This window comes from Papilio xuthus, unplaced genomic scaffold (assembly GCF_000836235.2).
Source record: "Papilio xuthus unplaced genomic scaffold, Pxut_1.1 DF827777.1, whole genome shotgun sequence".
NCBI lineage: Eukaryota > Metazoa > Arthropoda > Insecta > Lepidoptera > Papilionidae > Papilio > Papilio xuthus.
In genome coordinates this window covers 6,532,363-6,554,267 of record NW_013530872.1, presented here as the reverse complement: position 1 = coordinate 6,554,267, position 21,905 = coordinate 6,532,363, and the positions used below count along the sequence as shown (strand labels likewise).

The window sequence follows — 21,905 nt, the reverse complement described above, 5'->3', positions numbered from 1 at the left end:
TTGATTAATACACAGGATGTCTAAAATAATGTGTACAAAGAAAGATCACGTATTTGTTGAACCTATAATTCGCTCACATTTCAATATTGAATTTTCCTGTTAACTAAGTAAATAGTTTGAGAGTTCTTACTCACTTATGTTCGTAAAATACAAATTAAAAATGCATAGGTTGTGTTACCATTTTTTCAATGTCAATCAGTGCCGTATTATTTCGAGATGCAAGGGGTGTTCGGGCGAAAGGCCCTGGGGGAGCCAGCCAATGGACGTACTACTTTTAGGGACACAAGACTGACTTTCACACCTGGGCGCCCAACATGGCCCTGATAACGATTAAAACCTATCGATTTTACGATAACATTGTACTGAACTAAACCGAAATAAGTTGTTGCATTTTTATTTTACTGTAAATCGTAAGTTACACATCTGAAATACAAATACTAAAACACATTGTTATCACTATTTTTCCAACGAGAATGTATGATTGTAAGATGTAGGGGTAGGGGCAAGAAGAAAACATCTTTAATTCCGAATAAGAACTTGTCATCTTTTTTAATTTTTAATAAGGGTTTTGAGTCATCTATGTAGATGTATAGAGATTGTAGCCATTTTAGTATTTCGAAGTAATTTTAAAATCGAACCAGAAAGCGAGAAAAATTTCACGTCCCCTTGGACACTCGTATCCAGGTTCGCCTGTATAGATCAATTTGATTTTTTTCGATTCTCATGGATTGGGATGAAAAAACTATGAAAACAGTGGTAAGCCACTTCAAATAGTGATAAATTCTAACGAACGAGGTAAAAGCATTCGGTTTTGGTTCGCCTTGGTGTTACTACTAAGGTCGAAATAATAAATTATGATAATCATTTTTAAATAGCCAATAAAAATGTCAAGAGAATATTAATTAATCACTGTAATTAAAATAACATTAATAACATTACCTGTATGTTGAAGCACCTTGAAGATAACACTGATTGCTATTCACTATGTAAACTCAATAATAGAATTTGTTTGCATAAGACAAACAATTTCTGAACACATCTTCGCAGTTACTGCAGAAACAAACAACCACAGTCCAAATAATCACGCCTACAACTCAGACGGGTTGGCAGAGATGACACAGAGTGGCATTTACATTTCAACTCTCGCTTCATCCACATTCATCAGCGCATATACGCTAAGGAAGAATCTCTTCCTTTTCCATAACTGAATCTTACTAATATTCGATGCGAATATCTTGATGGATGTTTGTTCCTAGGTATTTTCGGAACGGCTCAAGGGATCCCGGAGAAATTTGGCATAGATGTAGAACATAGTCTGGAAGAACGGATAGGCTAATTAAGGTTATTTTAATCGGCGCAGACGAGGACGCGTAAGAAAGTTTTCATAAATTAATATTGAAATCAGAGAAAGCCGTAGGTGAATAATTTACCAAAACTTGTAAAAGTAGCTGATTAAAGTGAAATTTGAACATTGAGGTCAAGGACTTTGACCCAATGGGATAAATGAACCTCGATTTGAGGTCCCGCCTATATACTTGATAATATAAAGAAAGTACCAGTCGACCCTTCGAATTTCTGTACTTCTAAACACTCCATTAATGTTTCTCTCCATTATTCTATGTTGCGTAGAGTAACCGCATACAATCATAACATATTGCGCTACTCAGTATTGACTTTTAGTCACTACAGAAGACTTTTAGTGTAAATTTTGTATGAGAAATATACACTAAGTAATAGCGAACGAAGTAGTTAGATGTTATAAGGTCTATGACGTGGGTCACTTATTCGATTCCCAATTGCGATTTTTTTTTCATAAGTTTTACATGTGTGAGACCCAAAATCGCTCAATGATAAGTTTGAGATGAGAAACAATGAAAATGACACTTTAAAAATCTGCTAGTTAAAGTACATTAATGAGGGAAATCGTTATTAATGACATTCCAAAAATCATGACAGAGTGTATTTGTAACAAAAATTAATACAATATTCCTTACCTTCATCATCCTTGTCGACACCGAGGATGTAAGCGCTTCTCAAGAGGTGACCCATTTTTCAAACCGTTACGATGCTGAATTTGCGCAAAAATTTAAGTGTACAAGGCGATTTTTAAGGCGTTCCTTTTCTACATAGATTTTGACTAATAGCTACTCAATTACTATACTACAAAATAAGAAAGAAACTCTTATAAACTACGATTACATTGACTACCGCACTAGTCGGCTGCAAGTTATTCGGCTACATCTCTGCTGCCGTGAGATGTATCAATTTGCACTTTTGCTGTCGAAGAAAGCCCGCTCAATGTATTTCGTATCGTTACCACTTCGCAAATGATGTAAACTGAGCGCTAACCGAAATTATAGGTTGCGTTAGACGGTGGAACAAGGAAAACTATAGACTCGCGTTTTGCGTATTTTTCCTGTAATCTCTTGAAACTATTTGAGATGAGACAATTTAATTATTATGATATTTTTTATTGACCGATGATCAAATAACCAGTTAATTGTAAGTAATTTTATAAGGAATGGAAATAAAAATTATGTAGGTACTTTATGAAACAACTAGACAAGAGAAATTCCTTATAACTTTAAGACATATAAAAATATACTTGGTTGATTAAATTATTCGATTACATTTCAACAATTCGTTAATACTGTAGCTACTATTGTTTTCAGACAGTTATGTGTCTTTAATATTAAAAAATATATATAGGCAATAATTCTCCATACATTCTACTTTTCCAGTCGAGAATATTGACTTAACTATGAAACAATGGAGCTATCTACGTACTCGCAGTCGCGACGAAAGCAAACAATAATTCTCTTAGTACGCAAAATGCTACCGTATACGATGTACTTGAATTTGTAGCAAATACAATCCAACGAAAATAGTTACATATCTTAAGAGATCACGTAAGCAATTATAACTCTTTTCATAAGATGGTTATGTGTTTATGCAGTTTTAATCAAACTGCGTGTCATAGTAATAAAGCGTTACCGTGATGCAATGGTTAACATGTACCCAATGGTTACAAATTGACGTCATATATAAAATCACGATTTCTTATTTACAGAATTATCTTCAATTTTGCGTGCTTTATTTACATATGTTTAAGTGATCTTTTTTTGATGACCCTATTTCTTTAAAAACTTACCTATGTACATTAGGTACCTGTGGAAAGGTTGCATTTAACTTATCATTAGCAAAGAAAATAAATAAAAATAAACTTAAAAAATAATCTTCATACCTAAGTCCTGTGAATTAAATTTCCTATCATTTATCGCTAGACATTAGATATAAGCCACACAAATGTATAATACCGTAAAATGAATATATTGCGGCGACACTGATATATTACTGAAATCCAATTGCGTCTAGGGCCAAACAATTTGTCACGAATATCAAATTACACGTAACGATTTCAAACTGTCATGTTTGTATGATGAATATTCATATTAATATTGTATTTATATTATTATACATAAACTATAAAACTATAATTTTTATGGGAAAGATTTTTTTATATCATAAGGCGGCAAACGAACAAGCGGCCACCTGAAATCGCTGAAATAGCGAAGTGACCGTTGCCCATAGACATACGCAATTGCATATGCGTTGCCTACCTTTAATCGACGGAAGAAAGGATGCACAGAGAGAAAATATTTTCCCTTTCCATGCATCCTCTCGTCCGGAAAGTCTCTCGGTGGAAAGGGAAAGAGGACTAAATTTGGCCTCCAGGACGCACACTCATCAGACGAAACGCGGAATTGCTTCCAGTTCACGCCTGTCTTCTGTGTGGTCGTGGTATTTCAACGGACGAGCCGTGCCTATTTGTGCGAAGATGTTAAAGCGGGCTCTACCACTGTTAAATGATAGGTTCCATTTGCAGAAGAGTCTTGGAAGAACAAAAGTATCCTCTTTTCAAAAATGGATATGGATTTCTATTGTCTGATATAAAAAAAAATTGAATTTAAGTTTGAAAAAAGTCTCGACAGGGCTGCTACCGACGGAGATGCTATGCTATGATGTTTTGCTTCGGTGACTGACTTAATCGGTCCAAGGGAAATCTAATAAAAAATTTCGCTAACATTGGGCCGATCGGCCTACCGATTAATCGGCCACACACACCCACCACTGCTGCACCAGATACAGAGATAAATCAGTTTAATCACATTGAATCTGTAAGTATTAAGTAAAAGACTTTATAGTACTTGGCTTCTAAAAGTCTGATATTCTAAACATAGTGTAAAATGTGACGTCATAGTTAAGTTGTTTTGTTAATAGTACTATCAGTAGGAGAAAAGCAGTGATAATTAGGAATATAATACTATGTTATTTTACCGTCAACATAACCAATCCTATATTTGCGGTGTAAAAGTTAATTGGGTGTGAAATGATGATGGCCGCCATCCCGCGACGCTCCTTCCTAATTCTACATTGAATTTGGGTCAATTTTCAGCAAAGCGATCATTTCGCCTCGGGAGCTGGCAGCCCTTCGCAAATCTACTTTTGCAAATTTATTTTCAATAAGCCAACATTTACTTCTATAATATAGATATTTGTATGAAAACGTGTTATACGTATAACAAATTTGAAAGTCTAATTATGGATTTATTCCTCGATTTTATATCGTATGACAAGAAGAAAATGCACCTAAATTTAATGGGACACAGCATTAAACAAATTGTAAAACTTAGTATGTAAATTAATAAAATAAAAAGATATATGTGATGTCAACCAACCCGCACTGTGCCAGCGTGGTTGACTATGACCCCTAGTCACCCCTAACTTAGGGTAAGCTCCGAGCCCCTCAGTGGGGACATATAGTGAGCTGATGATGAAAGATAATTGTTTCCGTTTTCTGATTTCTTTTAACTAAAAAAAAGTAAACTAATAATAATTTTATTTAAAAATAAACATTATGAATACTACGTTAATACGGACTATCGTCATTTCCTTTCGTGTGGAACCACTTAAAAAACACCGCGTACAATTAGATGTTTTGCTTTGTAGTTGCCATGGAGACGTAATACAAAACGTAAAATGTTTTTAAAATAGAATCGAAAACATGAAAAGGTCAAGTGGAAGATTTTGTTCGATACAAGTTTATATTTTTTAAGTAAAATAAATTAATATATTTTCTTGGTTTATTTTATTTTAATTAGGTATTAATTAACTTATATAGTCAACTTGATGCGAATAAAAATGGTTACGTTAAAAATTATACGAGAAATCGAATTACTACATTTTTTCAAAAAGTAAAAAGCTATAGTAATCGTGAGTTTCCTAGACCAAAGTCCCTGTTTGAATCATATTAGTATCCCTGTTTTTCCAAGGACAATGACAGGGATGTTTATACAGAGCTATAGTTCTTAGAAATCAACGGTAAGACATTTATCGTGTTCAAAATGAGTTTCTTAGTTTAGTTCTAGCAACACAATTTATTATTGCCAATTAGGTTGATGTCAGACAGGATATACCATAAGTAAAAGTGGACACAAAAAGAATTAACAATGTTAAACAGGCGCGGTCAGACAGTTAGCGGCCATCGTACATGCTTACGTATTTAACCCGTTCCACTTTTGCGCAATTCTCAATATCTTATTAATGGATTAGATAAATATAGGAATATACATATTTTATGTAATATTTACTACATAGCAAAATACATTGTTAGAATGTTAATAATAACTTAGTAAACTGTGACTGTGTGTGTGTGTAAAAAAATGTCGTAATCAGCCCTCGAGAATAAGATATTTCCCGTTGGACCTATAGGCCTACCGATTAATCGACCCACTTGATTTTTTACCATTGGACCGATTGATTGGTCCAACAGGGAACACCCGGAAAATAGGAGTATAAGCTTAGATTTACAAGTATCATAAAGAACTATATCTTTAGAAGTATTGTAAAGGTGAACTCCTTAGGGATTTACTTGGTTATTTAAAAACATGGTTTACTTTTATTAATGTTTATGTCTGTCCGTTTACAGTTATTAATATTTCTCACTATTATTTCATTGGTTTAAAATTATACATGTAGCTTAAAATTACGATGGTATATAATTTAACACTTAATATCTTTTTTAATACTACTCAAACCGATTTCAGCAAACATATAAGCGACAGATTCCATATTTATATACATTGTATACTCCCAAGCACTGGCATACACTTCGATCAGTTTCTCATCTCTGCAGTGTGCAATGTTTTCTGCAATAGAATTTTTTAAAAACCCCTTTTATATTATTGAAAAAATACAAAATGACATTTCGAAAATGGATTATCAATTAAACAGCAAACTTGTATTTAACTCCATCTATAGATTAAATATCTATGGGTGAGTTGATTAAGGGAGTAACTATGGAAATAAAAGATAAATTGACTGTCAACTACAGAGAAAAATTGGATAAGGATGAGAGATGATGAACTTCTTTTATACTGCCATACAAAAAGCAAGTATTATAATACTAAGTATTATATGGAGCAAGTATTATAATACTAATACTAAATTATAATACTCGCTTAATTCTATGGCATATAATTTTCAGTTCTCTCTTCAGAGGATTCCTTCTATTACCAAATTGTATACAATGTGGGAGATGTTCAGAAATACATCTCAAGTTCATTTAAATTTTTTAAGTCAACATATATTATTCTGTATGAAAAACCTACAACTTTATGTTGCATTGTATTGATTAATTTTATTAATATTATTTGATTTTTGCAATAACCTTAATTATATTCAATGTTGGCATCTTCAGCTTCTTATAAAAATATTGATCAATATTGAAATTAATATATTTTTCTAATTACCTGTAATAACTTCTTTCAGTTTAAACTCTTTGCACAATGATGTGTACATAGTCAATACTTGAGATGCAAAGTGGGGAGCTAGCCATGTGTTCATAACTGGCAAACCTGTTGAATGTAGTTTTGGTAATACTTGAACTTGCTTATTGATGATATCCACACCTGTAATAAAATAGTAATAAGTGGCACAGACGGGACGGTGTGGAGGCAGCTGGTTGACGCATCTGTAAAGGCATATCAAAACAAGCATGACCTTTAGTAATGAAGTAGGCGAAGAAGAGAAGTGGCAAAATTATTGAACTGAATAAGTCACTTTGACTGGTGAAGGACCTCATAGAATTTGTCGATTTGCCTTCGACTACTAAAAAAACGAATTAAACATTTTTGGTGTCGGATTTGTTTAAACACTATTTTAATTATACTAAAATTAAATCCATACAATATAACCCAAATTCTTAATGGCGAGAATTATTCTTTCTACATGTGACTTAAACATGTAGAATGACTTACTTTCAACTATGTCCTTTAATACATTTTTGGCTTCTAGCAGATCCTCCATTAATCTTTTTAATTGTTGTGGGTAATAATCTTCTCGGTATTCATGCAATTTTAATGCACATATTAATCTTACGAATTCCGTTCCTTTCTCAATAACTCTGAACCATTGACTTAAAAGTCGATGTATGTTAGATATCTGCGTAAAAACCGTTTTTACTATTCCCGTTGGATCTTTATTTGGCGTCATCAGTTCTGAAAGGACATATAGAAATTATTAACAATGGAAAGGTTATATCTTCCAATAGGATAAAACACATTTTATGAGAAAATACCTTTCGGGCCAAAAAATACCGAGTCTGAGTTTTTGGTAGGTGTTTTAGACATTTTGCTCTTATTTAATCAAACTTTTGTTAATTATTGATTGCGCTAATTAGTAATGATTTAAGTTAATTTGATCGCAAACAAGGTACAATATTTGGTTATTCTTAGATTATTGTTTTTTTAAATCATCTTTATAAACAATGCAATGACGTTGACATACTGACAACTTATTTTTTCCTGACACCAGAGTACAAAATATTATTTCACAAAAAATCTCTGGATTTCGTTACATATTACAGAACAGGTGTGTGAATAAATGGTATCTAAACCTTGGATAAGTATTTAAAAATCCAGTATCAATTAGATACCTAAATTCTACAAAGCTCTTTCTTATATGTACTTGTTTCATCATTTTTGTACAAATAGATTTACGAACGAGGTTTGATTTAAAAAAAATGCAAGTCAAATGTCAAACTGTCAATAGCATAACACGTCAAAGTCAAAAACACAAATTTCAACTTTCAACATAAACGCAATTTGTATTTTTCTCTGTTAGTTTGTATTAATTTACATTTATAATATTTACATTGCTGTACATAATTTTTCATGTAGATGTTCCACAAGAATCGTAGTTTAAAGTATTAATAGCTCAGTTCAACCTGTGCATTTTTTCTACTCACCAAAAATTGTGTTAATTTAAAAATTATAACAAGAGTTGTAAGACAAAATGTCGTGTCCTATACAAGATGTTGTAGAAGAAGATGCAGCCGACTTGCAGTTTCCAAAAGGTAACGATGCACACCTTTTGCATTGTAAAAATTCCTTCAATTCAGATGCTTAAATAAAATCCATTGTTTTCGTTTTAGAATTTGAAAATGCAGAAACTTTACTAATATCTGAAGTGGACATGTTGCTAGAACACAGGAAGGCACAAAATGAGTCAGCAGAGGAGGAACAGGAATTTTCAGAAGTGTTTATGAAGACATTGACATACACCAATATGTTTAAAAAGTTTAAGAATAAGGAAACAATAGCTGCTGTCAGAAAGTAAGTTCTTCTTCCTTTTTAACCATTTCACAAATTAAAAAAAATTGATCTGAAAAAAGTCAAAGAATTAGGCTTCCGACTTAGCATTGAATATTGCACAGTAAAGTATCAAATTGTAGTTTTGTATGTTTGTCTCAAGTTTTTGTCTTAATAGCAACATAAACACTTAACCTTTCTCCGCAATGGGCAGTAAATTATTTCTATGCGGACAAAGTCATACTTAAAAGCTAGTAGTTAATAACTTTCTAAAATGATCTAATAACAGTCATTTTTCTTTATCTTTCAGTCTATTACAGTCTAAGAAATTGCACAAATTTGAAGTAGCAAGTCTAGCAAACTTATGTCCAGAAACACCGGAAGAAGCAAAGGCTTTGATTCCATCACTGGAAGGTAGATTTGAAGACGAGGAGTTAAGGATTTTACTTGATGACATTCAAACCAAAAGAAGTATACAGTACTAATTTCATACAATTTAGCATTTATAAAATTAAATTTTTAAACCTGAGAAACCTTTTTTTTATTTTATAGTACATAACATAAAATGAATAGGTTGTCAGTCATCAGCTTAAGTCTATATTAAAGTAAATCACGGAGATGAGTTACTTGTTATGTGGTAAGGATACCTATATGTAGATTAGGTAATCATACAACTTGTGCATCAACCTTTATGTGGATGCCAGTCTATAACAATGTTACCTTCATCCTGCTGGAGTTTACATACTTTCTTTAACACTCAAAACTTTAGTATCATTCTTTAAAAAACCTTGTACAGTCAGATACATTAACATGGAAACATTTACAATACCTCAAAAACTTGTATATGCCTGAAGGATTCTAAAATAATAAGCTTGTCTTTGCCAACACCTAGTATTCATAGTTGGAAGTGTATGGACATGCATATATATTTTTGAATTCGAAAGTGTACATAACTTCCTCATGCTTTGTAAATGTATTCATGCAGCTAACTGTACCTCCTGATATTATTTAGGTTAAGTAATTCTGCAATTCAAATTGTACATTATGAAATAGATTGTGGGGTTGGGGTAAAATAAAAGATAAGAAATGTTAAATCAGTCTGTATATTGGATATGTCTGCAATACAGCAAGATACATTACAATGAAAACAGGTAAAAGTGATAAAATATTGGAAACAAAAATAGTAATTAGAATTTCTTCTCTGAAACAAAACTATAATAAAACCATTCTTATTATTACTTAAAATCGATACTATTATTATTTGATGTTAATTAATGCCTCTAACTGAGCGAGCCTTTTGTTCGACACCGAATGTAAAAAAACTAATTGAATTTTTTTTATCAATAAACCTCAACAATTTTTAGATAACTAAAACTCAACAATCCTTCGATAATTTCCTTATTTTCTAATTTTGTCGCCTAAACATTATTTATTAACAAAATGCCTAACAAAAGACTCGCCGGATTTATAAACTTATCTCAATGGGCACTTTTGGTTTAGTTTAAATGTTAGTATTTTAATCTAATATCGTAGTAATAAAACTTACAAACTTATTCATCTAAAAGCAAACTTGTTAACCATCTATAAAAGAACTATAAAATCTAAGGTACTAGCAAAGTTACTCTTATGGTACATTTCGCAACCTACCCTGAACATACAAAAATATGTACTTTAAAAAGTCAAGGCCGGGCGTTGGCGGCGGCACGGGCAGGCCGCCTGCGCCCGGACCTCGTGCACATCGCATGGCTCTAATAAACCAATAAGTCAGTAAGGGGACCGTTTTATAGCACACATTTATTAACATCTAACATATTTTCAGGTCGCCTAAAACTTATTAAACCTTAAATTAGGTAACGACATTCGGAAAGATAAATCCTAAATTACAACCTGGACCTGTGACGTAAATCTAAATATTGTATGTATTACGTTAGTTTAGTAAAGCATAGTAGTTGTTTTGGATCGTGTGGGGAGACTACAGGCGCCACTGAAGCAGACGACAAGCTGCGCGATCGCAACCGCACGCGCAACAAAACAATGAGACGAGACGAAGAGGGGCAAAGTAAAAAGTCGAGGGTGACGATGTACACGGTTCCCTACAATACTTCATAGTTACAGCTAGATATTGCACTTATCTGAGAAAAAACTACACAGAAATCCGGATTTTACTGAATACTGGCTCGGTTAATATTCCATATTTAATGATTTTCGATTTTTGCGCAGCGTACATTTATAACATATCCTACAGATGAATGTGTGAATTAAATCATGACATAACTGGCATTGTAATACTAATATCGTTTCCGTTGACCAACCGCGGGATTTTACGAAAACGTACTAAATCATTTGTACAATAATACGTGTCTTTCTAAGCACTGTTGTCATTTATCAAGTTAACGGAGTTGTAAAAATAAATGCGGTACAATCAGCATACATATAACTTCCACGCGTGCCACAAGCTGGCGACATTCCTCATCAGCACCAACACGCTCTACAACTTTTGCTGTCGGTACAGTCGCAGGCAGACGCCTGACAGATCACTAATAAACCACCAACTTCATTACGAACATATACAAGAAGGAACAGACATTCAGTTCTACTTTCGTAGGCCATGATCTTTGTCAGTCTTCACACCAAATGATTTACTTTGTTAAATACGGTGACTATGTTCAATTTACATTTGGATAAACTAATTTTATTCTGGTTAAATAATCGGTTCTTTAGTAAAGTTATTATAATATAATAGAATCATTTAATAAAACATGTGAAGATTGGTTTACAAACAATTGCTGTTACATTTACAGTATTTTTTAAAACAAATAGAGAAAATAGAGTGATTTACAACCGCTCTATGTTGTGCGAGTTCACTTTCTTGTATATACTCTTTGAAGTTGATATCTGTACCGAAGTTGTAAAGAAACAATCTCTATCGCTTACAAACGATTCACTTACATATCACATTCATTTATTGAATAATTAATAGGTACATATATATAATAATCATGAATATATACATATAGCAGCAACTTGAAACTTTTACAATCACAATGTTTACATTTTTCAAATTCGGCATCGGTTTATAATAATTATGGCTCTTGATATAATTTTGATTTGAGCAATGTTATGATTTAAAATACTCTATACTCCAAAGGTGAGCCGTCAAAAATATATATTTGCCGTCGTATTTTTACAAAACGTTACAAAATAATAAAGCAGATCTAACTACGTTTTCAACTTTCTACATTATCAGTCTCGATGATAAAAATGCATTTTGGCCAAAATGAGAGATCCAATTGGCATGGTCCATTCTTTCCATAAACAAACGATATTATATAGTGCCACGGCGAATCTCTTTGAATATTTATTAACGTCATTTTTGCTGACTACAATCGGTTGGAGCGTGAGGCGACCTTGATCCTTGTGTCATTTAGTTTCTGTGACCAAAATCTATATATAAAACATATCGTTATCTCTGTTTTGTCAAAGATAATGAAAAGGATGACGATATATTTTGTACAAGGATTTTGGTTTCAGAAACGAAAGATTAATTTTAATTTCATACTGTCAATCGTCAATTACTTTCATCCGGTAGCCGCAGTCGCCGTTCACTGTACGTCAACCAAACACCGTGTGCGTCCGTTATACCCGATACAGATACTTGACGTGACGTGTCGTGCTGGCACAGACCACGGCTTCATCAAACTTCCGATAACACCAAACGATAAGCTTTAGATTTATTTTAAAAATAATTATTTTGTACACGACATCATTTCAAATAATACTTCCTTTCGATCTAAAGAGTAGTATAACAAGTATCTGGAAATATCTTTTAATATGTATGTTTGTACTAACGATTTCATACGATAAAAAACATACAGCGGCCGTACATTAGTTGTAATACATAAAAAATTCAATATTTGTCAAGTCACCTGTATCGAAAGTATGAGTGGTATTAAAAAAATCAGTCTATCCTCTTAACGCTTTCCTCCGTGTCCCCGCGTATTTAAAGCTATCTCCGATTATAAAATCAGCCTAACAATCGTATAGTCACATTTTAATACTTCGACCCCTTTAAAATTTTGGTCCAATATTTTTTTTCTTCTATATATTGATTACGTAAACGTCAATTCATTCGTCAAGAGTAATGAAAACCTAGAGAGAGGATTAGCTTCCGCAGTATATATGAGATTATGTACATATTTTAAAAATATATGAGATCAAATAAGTATTCCCGTCACCTGACATTCCATTCGAACGATGAGTAACCAATGACAAAAAAAAATTAGACGTCTAGAAAAATAATCTCTAGTTTGAAAACTCGAGATATTATACAATTCGTAACAAAAATATACATCCGGGATATATTAACCAAACATATTTATTTTAGAAATAAACTAATGCTGTAAAAAAAACATTGCTTTGGTTTTATGTATGTCGAATTAAAGTTGTGACCATGATTGGTATGTCGTGGGTTATGATAGCAATGGATATCGTCAGACAATACCCTTGCATCCATACACAACTCTCACAAATCCACACACCAACGAGTCGATGGAAATTAAAACTTATTACGATTATTATTGTCACTACTGAATAAAGATGGCAAATATATAAACACACATTTTCAACGTACTAACAGTACTTCTAAACATCAAGTATATTATAATTTCATATTTGAAATAATTAGTTTGCAGTGCTAATGATAAGATATTAAAATATAACATATTACGCGTACGATATAATATATAATTCTTTTCACATATCTTGTTGGCTCAAGGTCATGTGAGCGCTGCGCAGTGCTCGCCCCACGCATCTCGCTATACCCAAACACAAAGGTGAATATACACTAGAGCATTTTGTCGAGCATTTCGATGTAATGTAACGTACTTACTTTTAGACATTATTAATAGAATCATTTGGCGCGAATGGCGCACTTTCATTACAAAGTCAAGTGCCAGAATGATTAGTGAAAGGACATAAACGTCGACATTTTAGTAAGGCTAGTGTTGCGCCAGTACACCGGCAAATTGTCGGATTTTCTTCCTAACGTTACGTATATAATACTGTGCTTTAAAAGGGTGATACACTAAAACACATACAACGGCCCGTTGTTCTATTACAAGTAAATGCTCTCGTCTATACTATTAACATGTCCTGCGCAGCGACTTACAAGAACTTAACAGCCGACAACATATCTGAAAAGTATACTTGCACGGAATGTGATACCCCATCCACAGATCTCTCTGGCACACTAAGCGACGAAACTACGATTATTAGTCTCTTTTGATTATTTGTCTGCACACTACAGAACATTGTGACGTCATCAGAGTTACATGTATAGTCGAATTTAATTAAAATGACAAATTATTTACACGCAACTGACAGCTTCCATAGACAAGTAATTGATTGTCTATAGAAGCTGTCAGGTCTAATCTTAGTAAGTCTGTGGTTACAGTATAATAAAGTTAATCTTATTTAGATAGGTAAGTAATTTTTCATGTATTGAATTCGACTATTACTTTAAATATGTCAAATAAGTTAAATACAATCTTTCGACTTTAGTCTGTCAAAAATTTCGATTTTAAAATTTAAATTAATCTTATGTTATTATAATTACAGATTTAATCTGTTTCAGTTCTTTGAAAGAGACGTATTGAAGTTTGCGTGAAAAGAACGAGACAGAAAGAATTCCAAAATATATCTTTGTACCTCTCATATGTCAAAATAAACATTTTAGAGTTGTTTCGCTTAATTATGTTTCTTACACACTTTTTGGTTGATAATAAAATTGAAATTTTTAAAAGATGATGTATGAATGCGCGCAATTTTAAAAATTGTCCTACATTTTATTACAAGCAGAATTACTTAATTCTGTACTAAATAAGATGTTTTTTTTTAATAAAATAACTTCACAATTTTAAATGCACAAGCCATAAAAATACTATACATTTTACTTTAAAAATTTCTAATCAGACTTTGATGTGGATGTATATGAAACATTAGCACTGCAATTGTCAGGTTTTTTTATTGTATTCCATTACTTCTATTGAGTATGTACCAATTTTTTATATTAAAAAAAAGCATAAGCAAATTTGTAGACGACACACTACTTATATACCTACCATATTTCTTTGAGTCTCTGAAGTTATCATGAATTTAAATTGTCAAATGTATAAACCATTATTGCTATCTCTATTTTTTTCAAGGAGAATGAAAGGGACAATATTCTTGTAACAGGTCTTACAAAGGCGCTCACCGTTAGAATTACGCGCGTTGACAAAGAATGAGCGAGACAAATATACACAGGAACTTAAGGTGTGAGAGAGATGGATTATATGTTCATGTTTTGAGTTGCTGCAGATTATTACTAACTTCAGAGTTTAGTCTTGGCGGGTATTTTACATTGTTTCTACGTAGTTGCTAAATGAAGAACTAAAGTTTAAAAACATTTTTATTATGTTAAACTTTTTGAAAGTATATTTAAACAAATAATTGATGTATCTAATTGAATATGTCAGTAAGATATTTGATATGCCTAATTCTTTTCTGTTCTCTTCATATTGTTTTTAATCTCCCATATATTTATTATTTAAATAAAATAAAACTACTCAATAGAAATAAGGAAAATTGACATACCGAGTCAAGTACAACGACATCCTAATCTTGATCAACTTTGCACAAAAGATTGTAAAAACATTTCGATCATCATGTATAAAATAATTCTCATATCAGCAACATTTTATTAAAAAATTACAAATGTAAAGTATCAAGATTAAGACGTTAGACTATAAAATACTGACAGTGTTGCCAGTCAAATTAATATTTAACTAGCAACACTGTTATATGTAGTGTCACATCAGCATATACTCCAAACTGTATTGAATAGATATAATCTGATTAAAATGCTAATAAAATTTTATCTTATTTGAGCTTTTATTTAATTGTCGCACAAAACTCATAAGTATGCATGACATTAATACATAACCAATCTAAAAGTCATTGAATAAAGAGCCCTTTTAAATAATTAAGAACTTCCAAATAATAACAATACGATTTTATACCTCCAATATTTCATATATCGTCTGCAGACTGCTTTACATTTGGAAACTGTTTGGTAGTTGTTAGGTACAGGCGTTTTTGTGTGGGCGTTAGGGCTCTCACAGACAATGATAGTTAATATATTAGCATTTTATTCATATTACAAATACCTGTGCGGCTTGTGTGTATGGAGTCAGTGTGTGGGCGAGGCGGAGGAGGCGGAGGAGGCGGCGGGGGGTGGCGAGGGTGTGGTGGGGGCGGGCTGCAGCGGCTGGAAGGCGGAGCCGAGCGAGGGCCGCAGCGTGAATCCCGCCACGCTCGGCTTCATCATCATCGCCTCCGTGTACGCGCCCTCACCGGCCTTCAGATTCACCTGGGGATTCACAAATTGGACCACTGTCAAATGTGATCAGGTATTCAAAAATTATATCAAACCACCTCCAGCCCTAATGTACAAAAGTAACCTTATCTTATTTGTGTTTATCAAAATTTAAATTAAATATAAAATCCATAAAATAGATCTTAAATAAAATCCGGACTCTCCTATAGCCCCCGTCCCACCAATTATCTTATAAAGAAAATGATGGCGATTTGTCAGAGGAGGTAACGCATAGAAAGGGGAAATATTCTCTTTCTGTGCATCCCCTGCTCCATCGGTTAAAGGTAGGCAATGTATCTGTAATTGCGAATGCCTATTGGCAATGGTCGCTTCGCTATTTTAAGTAATCAGATAGTTGCTTGCAACCTTATAATACGAAAAAAAACAAATACCTTCTCACAACCATCGGGAGGTTCACGAGCCAAGAAACGATTTATCTGCGGAGAAGTGCCGAGTTTTGATCCATCTAGATCAGGAGATGAACAAACACTGCCACCTGGAAGAACAATACGAAAAATTATTATAATAATAAAGTTAATTTACTTGCATTATATCAAACCAAACAAAAACCAAATTATTCACTTCAAAAAGCAAATGAATGATGTAATGGAATATTAATAACACTAAACATATTCCTCTGGCCTGAGTTTATTCCTTTAAGATATTTGCCAATCAGTGTTGCTATATTAAATCGCATAACCACAATAGTCAACAATTTTGATTCCCTACAAGCCAGAGAATTATCGTTGGCATTTAATACTCATTATCTAAACAAGCAATAATCCATAAAAAAAACGACTGACAGTATGACACTCTAAAAAATACCAATCTTTTGGGTGTTACCATATTACATACTTGAGAAATAAGTCAGTCAGATAAAAAAAAGCAAATAAATTGTATAGACATGCGGGTATATAACAAAGGTGTACAGTGCATGTAAGTCTAATCTGAGTTGCGAGGGGTTATCATTAAGCAGTAATTTTCTTTATAGACCTGCTGCCAGTAGCTCTGCGGAGCCCGCACTGGAGAGTGACCCTCGCGATGGAGGATCTATGCCCACAAGCCATTTTGTTATTTATTGTATTTAATTAAAGCACATTTTCTATCAACTACATCTCTACAACATTTAAACAACAGACAAAGCCATCTTTCCATTAATAATGATTTTACTAACATTTTATTTTTTGTTTATTTTATTTAACTTAAAACTGAAATATTTCAAACAAATTGTATAATATGGAATTATCATATTGTTGATGACAAAAAGAAATTGATTGTAAATGATATGAATTCAGAAAATAATAAATTTTGAAGATTTTGGCTCCATTAAAAAAAAAACAACAGTAAAACCCTGTACAACACAGTTGCTTGGGTTAATATGTCAAATAATCCAATTCAAACATACACCTTCTTGGTTTAAGTCTTAAGATAAGTTTACGCTTTTAAACATCAAAGAAAAAAATGTTGATAGCTCTTTGATTTTCATAAAGATTGGTTCTTATATGCAACAGTTGGTCAGGAATGAAATTTGGACATAATTCAATGCATAAGAAAAATCAAGGGTTAGAAGAAATAGAAATGCTAATATAATCTTAACATTGAAAACACAGTAGTAGATAATAGAAATGGATAAGACATAACTTGTTTTAAATATATATTCACCTGAGGAATGGGCCGTGTGACAGAGATCATGTGGGGTCTGTGTATTTACGGAGCGTCGTAGTAATTCCGCGAGTGGGGCTCGATGGCCCTCCGGTGTCACCTGGTATATTACAAAAGTTACATTTCACAATCTGGTACACAATTAAGATCAGTAACAAAAACCCTTAATTATTATCAAGTTTTCAATAACTCTTTTACATAGGTATATGCATGAAACCTACAACAATGGCAATAGTATGGTATGTCATACTAATAATCCCAACTACTTGTTTTACATGGTGCTTGAATCTTTTAACGCCTGCTTACCAAATTCTAGTGAGAAATAAGGTATACAATTGAACACAAAATCAGCTAATTTTAGGATTCTGGTCTATATAAAGACTCACAAAGGCTATATTTAGAAAAAGGTTACCTTATCTCGTAGCCGATCAAGATGTGGAGTCTGAGTGCCACTGGCCGGGCATAGAACAATCCGTTCGATCTCTTGATTTAGTCCCTCAACTGACGAACGAGCTGCCCTAAGCGGTACACCGCCGGTTCCAAACCGAGACCCTGTAGATATTGAACAATAATTGCTTCTTTACACTTAAGTCCAACATACTTTACTTATTACCTACAGGACGACTATTAAATCAAAGTTCTCAATTGATGATATTTTGATTTGCCTTAAAATAAATATGACAACAAAGAAACCATAACACAAATTGTAAATTATAACAGCATAACCTTTAGATTACAACAGCAGACATCTATCTATCTGCAATTCCACATTTGTTACAGGTAATCTCTGAAACGGCTGGATTTGACGGAACTTGTGACGGAAGCAACAGATGAATGTGGGTATAGGGTATGTTATATAGATTAATAGGCTAAGTCTTTTTCTACGCTGCACTTATTTGTTTTTAAAATATTTATACTTACAAAATCCAGGGCTCATTGTATTGCCAGAGAAGTCTCCAGATGCAGAAGCCTTGTGAGGTCTCTGGAGGCGACTGCGCAGGAAGCGATCCAGTTTATCATCCTCCGAACCTCGTGATGAACGGCCAGATGCTCCACCACCTTCATCAGTCTACATCAATTAAGAACACAATGTTAAAAATGCATGTAGTTACTATAATATTTCATTATTAGATTTATACTGTGAAATACAGAACTAAATAGTTATCATTGCAATGAAAAATGTTGTATTTACAACCCTAAAGTGTTCAAGGCATCAGTATAATCCTGTATTTGGGAGCAATTTACAACATATTTAGTACATTATGAACAATATAGAGTTTTTGTAATAGCTATCTACCTATGTAACAACTTATGTTCTGCAAATAAATGAGCTTGAATATAAACCAAAGGGGTTAAAACAATCATAACCACTGATAGTTATTTTATTCAACTTCATAATAAACAACTGCATTTTGTTTAATAATAGGTAAAACAAACATGTAAAAGTAAAATTATAAGTAAATTATTAACTTGTAGTCTTACTTGAGTTGATTTATCAACTTGTAGTTGACCAGCATGCAGATAATAGTCTCTAGACCATTGTCCTTTGTGATAGAGAGTATCAAGGGATGCTGTGCGCCTGATTACACTTGCACCAAACCTTCCTTTACCTATAATTCAATTTAATTCGTGAATTATAGTGTTATAAACATTTACATCTACATTCAGTTAGTATTTTACAAAAATTCGCACAATAAAACAATGTCTCTATAGAGGTTAAATAGTAAATTATATGTAATATTGTTTTGTAACCGCTAAAATACGAAATTGGGCAAATATACAAACCTTTATAGTTGACAGCACCAGGGCTGCGTTGACCAGAAAGTGCATGGTCAGGTGATATTCGACGCCAAACATTTGTAGGTGACAGAGTTGGGCTATTACCAGAATTTTTCTTAAATCCACCACTCTGTTTCATCACTGAAGAAACAGGCAGGGTCGCTCTCATCGGCCCCTGCTTGCTGACTGGACAGTCCGATTGTTTCCGAACACGACCCGACATCTTTTTTTCTTTACAATTTTCACGGTTTTAAACACCTTATGACAACACTTAAAATAACATCAAAGTTCACGCAACTTCAGCGTCCAACAAAATATTACACACCGACGACGCCGCACGGCTTCTTTGTAGAGGGAATTGTTAGGCCCTGGAAATCAACTGTGGTACGTGCAGCTGCTATCTTATAAGTATATGATCCAATAACCGGTAAGTCTGTTACACTATTGGAGACTATAAAGTCATCGTACGCGGTGTTCGTGTCGCACTTATATGATAAAACAGAATTCTATCAAACTAGTCACATTTTTTCTGCACTACAATGGATGAATGAATACATCTGACAGATGACATGGGACATCGCGCCATTCCTTAATTCTCTTCATACCATTAATTTAAAAGGTAACACTTATCTAAGCAACAAAGAAAAACAAAATAATATTAAAATTGCGTCCTACTGACTAAAACGAAACAATTTATAACTACTCGTTGGCATTGCAATTAACAGCTGATTACTCCGCCATGACGGAATATCTATGGTTAGTTTATCAATTTGGCTATGTAAAATGTTGCTAGAAAAGTGAAAAGTGTAAACAAAAATATTTAATCCTACATCAAGAATTCATAAACAAATTGAAAAAGCTTTCACTTTTTTAACTTAAATTAGTTATTACGGGATATGTATAAAACAGAATGTGTTTTATGATGCTGTATCACTATGCTTAAGCAATTTGTTAGATGATAAAGGAACATGTACGCCATCTAATAGTACACAAGCGCTTCTCATAGATGGTCAGATAAAAGAAAAAAACAGTCCTACAAATCCACCTTCTTTTCTGATTAGATTAGGATAAGAAGCAGAAAAGGCGTGGAATTATGGTTCTAGCAGCTTGCTATTTAGCCAAAATTCATGTCTGTCTTCCGCAAGGTCGTCGTATTTTACCAGTCCATTAGGCAACGGCTGTTGAGGGATTTACTATTTCTGCCCCTTTTAGAATAGCTGGGAATAAAAAAAAATAGGCAATAGGTATAATTTAATTTTATTTAAACATTCCAAACAGTGTCTAAAACACTGATTCTCGACACATTTCTTCACTTTGGAATGATTATACGTAATTATTAAATGTATTTTATATTGAAAAAAGTGTAACCAAATAACAACCAAATATATTTTTTAACAAGAAATAACGTATACAACCTGAAATAAGATGTGTCCATAAAAATAAAATTATAATAACTTATTTTTAACTATGAATAGAAATCAAATATCACAAATAAGAACGTACATTATGGAAAAACAACATGAACAAACATAAATAGGTGGTTTTCCCAATCAAGTTGAATACAAAGGTTTGGTTAAATATTCCTGTGGCGAGGTTTTAAAGTAATTACCTTACATGTTTAATTTGTCATAAGTATTTGGGTAAAATAGATAAATAGAGATACTACAGCATTAGGTGCTTGTTTAATGTTGTATTATACATATTTTAATTAAACAATAATTTAATTAGTATGGCTAACAATAGAAGCAGGCTGCCTTTTGCCAAAACCCATTTTAAGTATATATGATGATTATACATATTCATCTACGTTGTAATAAACAACGGGTTAATAGGTAATAGGCATAAATACCTTTCGCGACTTAAATACATTAAAACAAAATTGTACTTAGTTTAAGTCAAGCATACTTTTAGAAGTATTGTTTTTAGCCGTCTTCAAAAAGAAGGAGGTTATCAATATCTGTATTTTTTTAAATCTTTTTGCTTGGCGCCAAAAATATCTATCGTCCATTGTGACACTTACCGATGTCTTTTCAAATAGGTGGTATTATTTATGTACATAAAAAATCAATACATAATAAAAAAAAACATAAATAAACATAATTTTTACTTCTTATCAATATAATTTCTTATGTTTACTCTACTTCTGTTGCTGCTGTAAGGGTGGGTCTCCACTGTATGATTGTAACAAAATTTTTCCCTCTCATTATCTTAATAAGGCAGAGATAGCGCCGTGTTTTTGTTGAAAATCATGAGAGTAAGGTGTGGTGTTTTTAAAAATAACATATAAAAGCAGCCTAAGTAGCCATTTAAAATAAAAAATTAAGATTTTCTATAACTATAATTTAGACGTATGAACGTATATATACCATTACTAGCTATGCCCGCGACTTCTTTCGCGT

At 32.9% G+C, this 21,905-nt stretch overlaps 4 protein-coding genes across 6 annotated transcripts in view; 1 reads left to right on the top strand and 3 right to left on the bottom strand.

Annotated features, from left to right (window-relative positions):
- LOC106115798 (uncharacterized) overlaps positions 1 to 2,322 on the bottom strand; it is a 53,726-nt gene extending 51,404 nt beyond the window's left edge. The window contains exon 1 of the mRNA XM_013309350.1: positions 1,995 to 2,322. Coding sequence (XP_013164804.1) covers positions 1,995 to 2,049 — 55 coding nt within the window. The 5' untranslated portion in view covers positions 2,050 to 2,322. The remainder of the gene's footprint in view (positions 1 to 1,994) is intronic.
- Positions 2,323 to 5,969: 3,647 nt separating this feature from the next.
- Positions 5,970 to 7,807, bottom strand: LOC106115599 (uncharacterized). The gene is given in 4 exon segments (NM_001311854.1): positions 5,970 to 6,209; positions 6,813 to 6,971; positions 7,320 to 7,559; positions 7,640 to 7,807. Coding segments are annotated over 4 exon segments (597 nt in total). The 5' UTR covers positions 7,692 to 7,807; the 3' UTR covers positions 5,970 to 6,063.
- A 323-nt stretch (positions 7,808 to 8,130) lies between these two features.
- Polr2D (RNA polymerase II subunit D) lies at positions 8,131 to 9,184 on the top strand. Of its 2 annotated transcripts, NM_001311862.1 has the most exon segments (4): positions 8,231 to 8,416; positions 8,495 to 8,675; positions 8,962 to 9,126; positions 9,129 to 9,184. In NM_001311862.1, coding segments are annotated over 4 exon segments (453 nt in total). In that variant the 5' UTR covers positions 8,231 to 8,355; the 3' UTR covers positions 9,175 to 9,184.
- A 5,361-nt stretch (positions 9,185 to 14,545) lies between these two features.
- LOC106116029 (glucocorticoid-induced transcript 1 protein) lies at positions 14,546 to 20,244 on the bottom strand. 2 transcript variants are annotated; one of them, XM_013309737.1, is made up of 8 exons: positions 19,513 to 20,244; positions 19,210 to 19,337; positions 18,649 to 18,796; positions 18,140 to 18,279; positions 17,728 to 17,827; positions 17,059 to 17,115; positions 16,458 to 16,561; positions 14,546 to 16,059 (listed from the first exon to the last, which is right to left on the bottom strand). In XM_013309737.1, exons 1-8 carry the CDS (start codon positions 19,727 to 19,729, stop codon positions 15,880 to 15,882), a joined length of 1,074 nt encoding a protein of 357 aa, XP_013165191.1. In that variant the 5' UTR covers positions 19,730 to 20,244; the 3' UTR covers positions 14,546 to 15,879. The 2 variants fall into 2 exon arrangements, with proteins under 2 accessions (XP_013165191.1, XP_013165192.1); XM_013309738.1 differs by lacking the exon at positions 17,059 to 17,115.
- Positions 20,245 to 21,905: the final 1,661 nt, after the last annotated feature.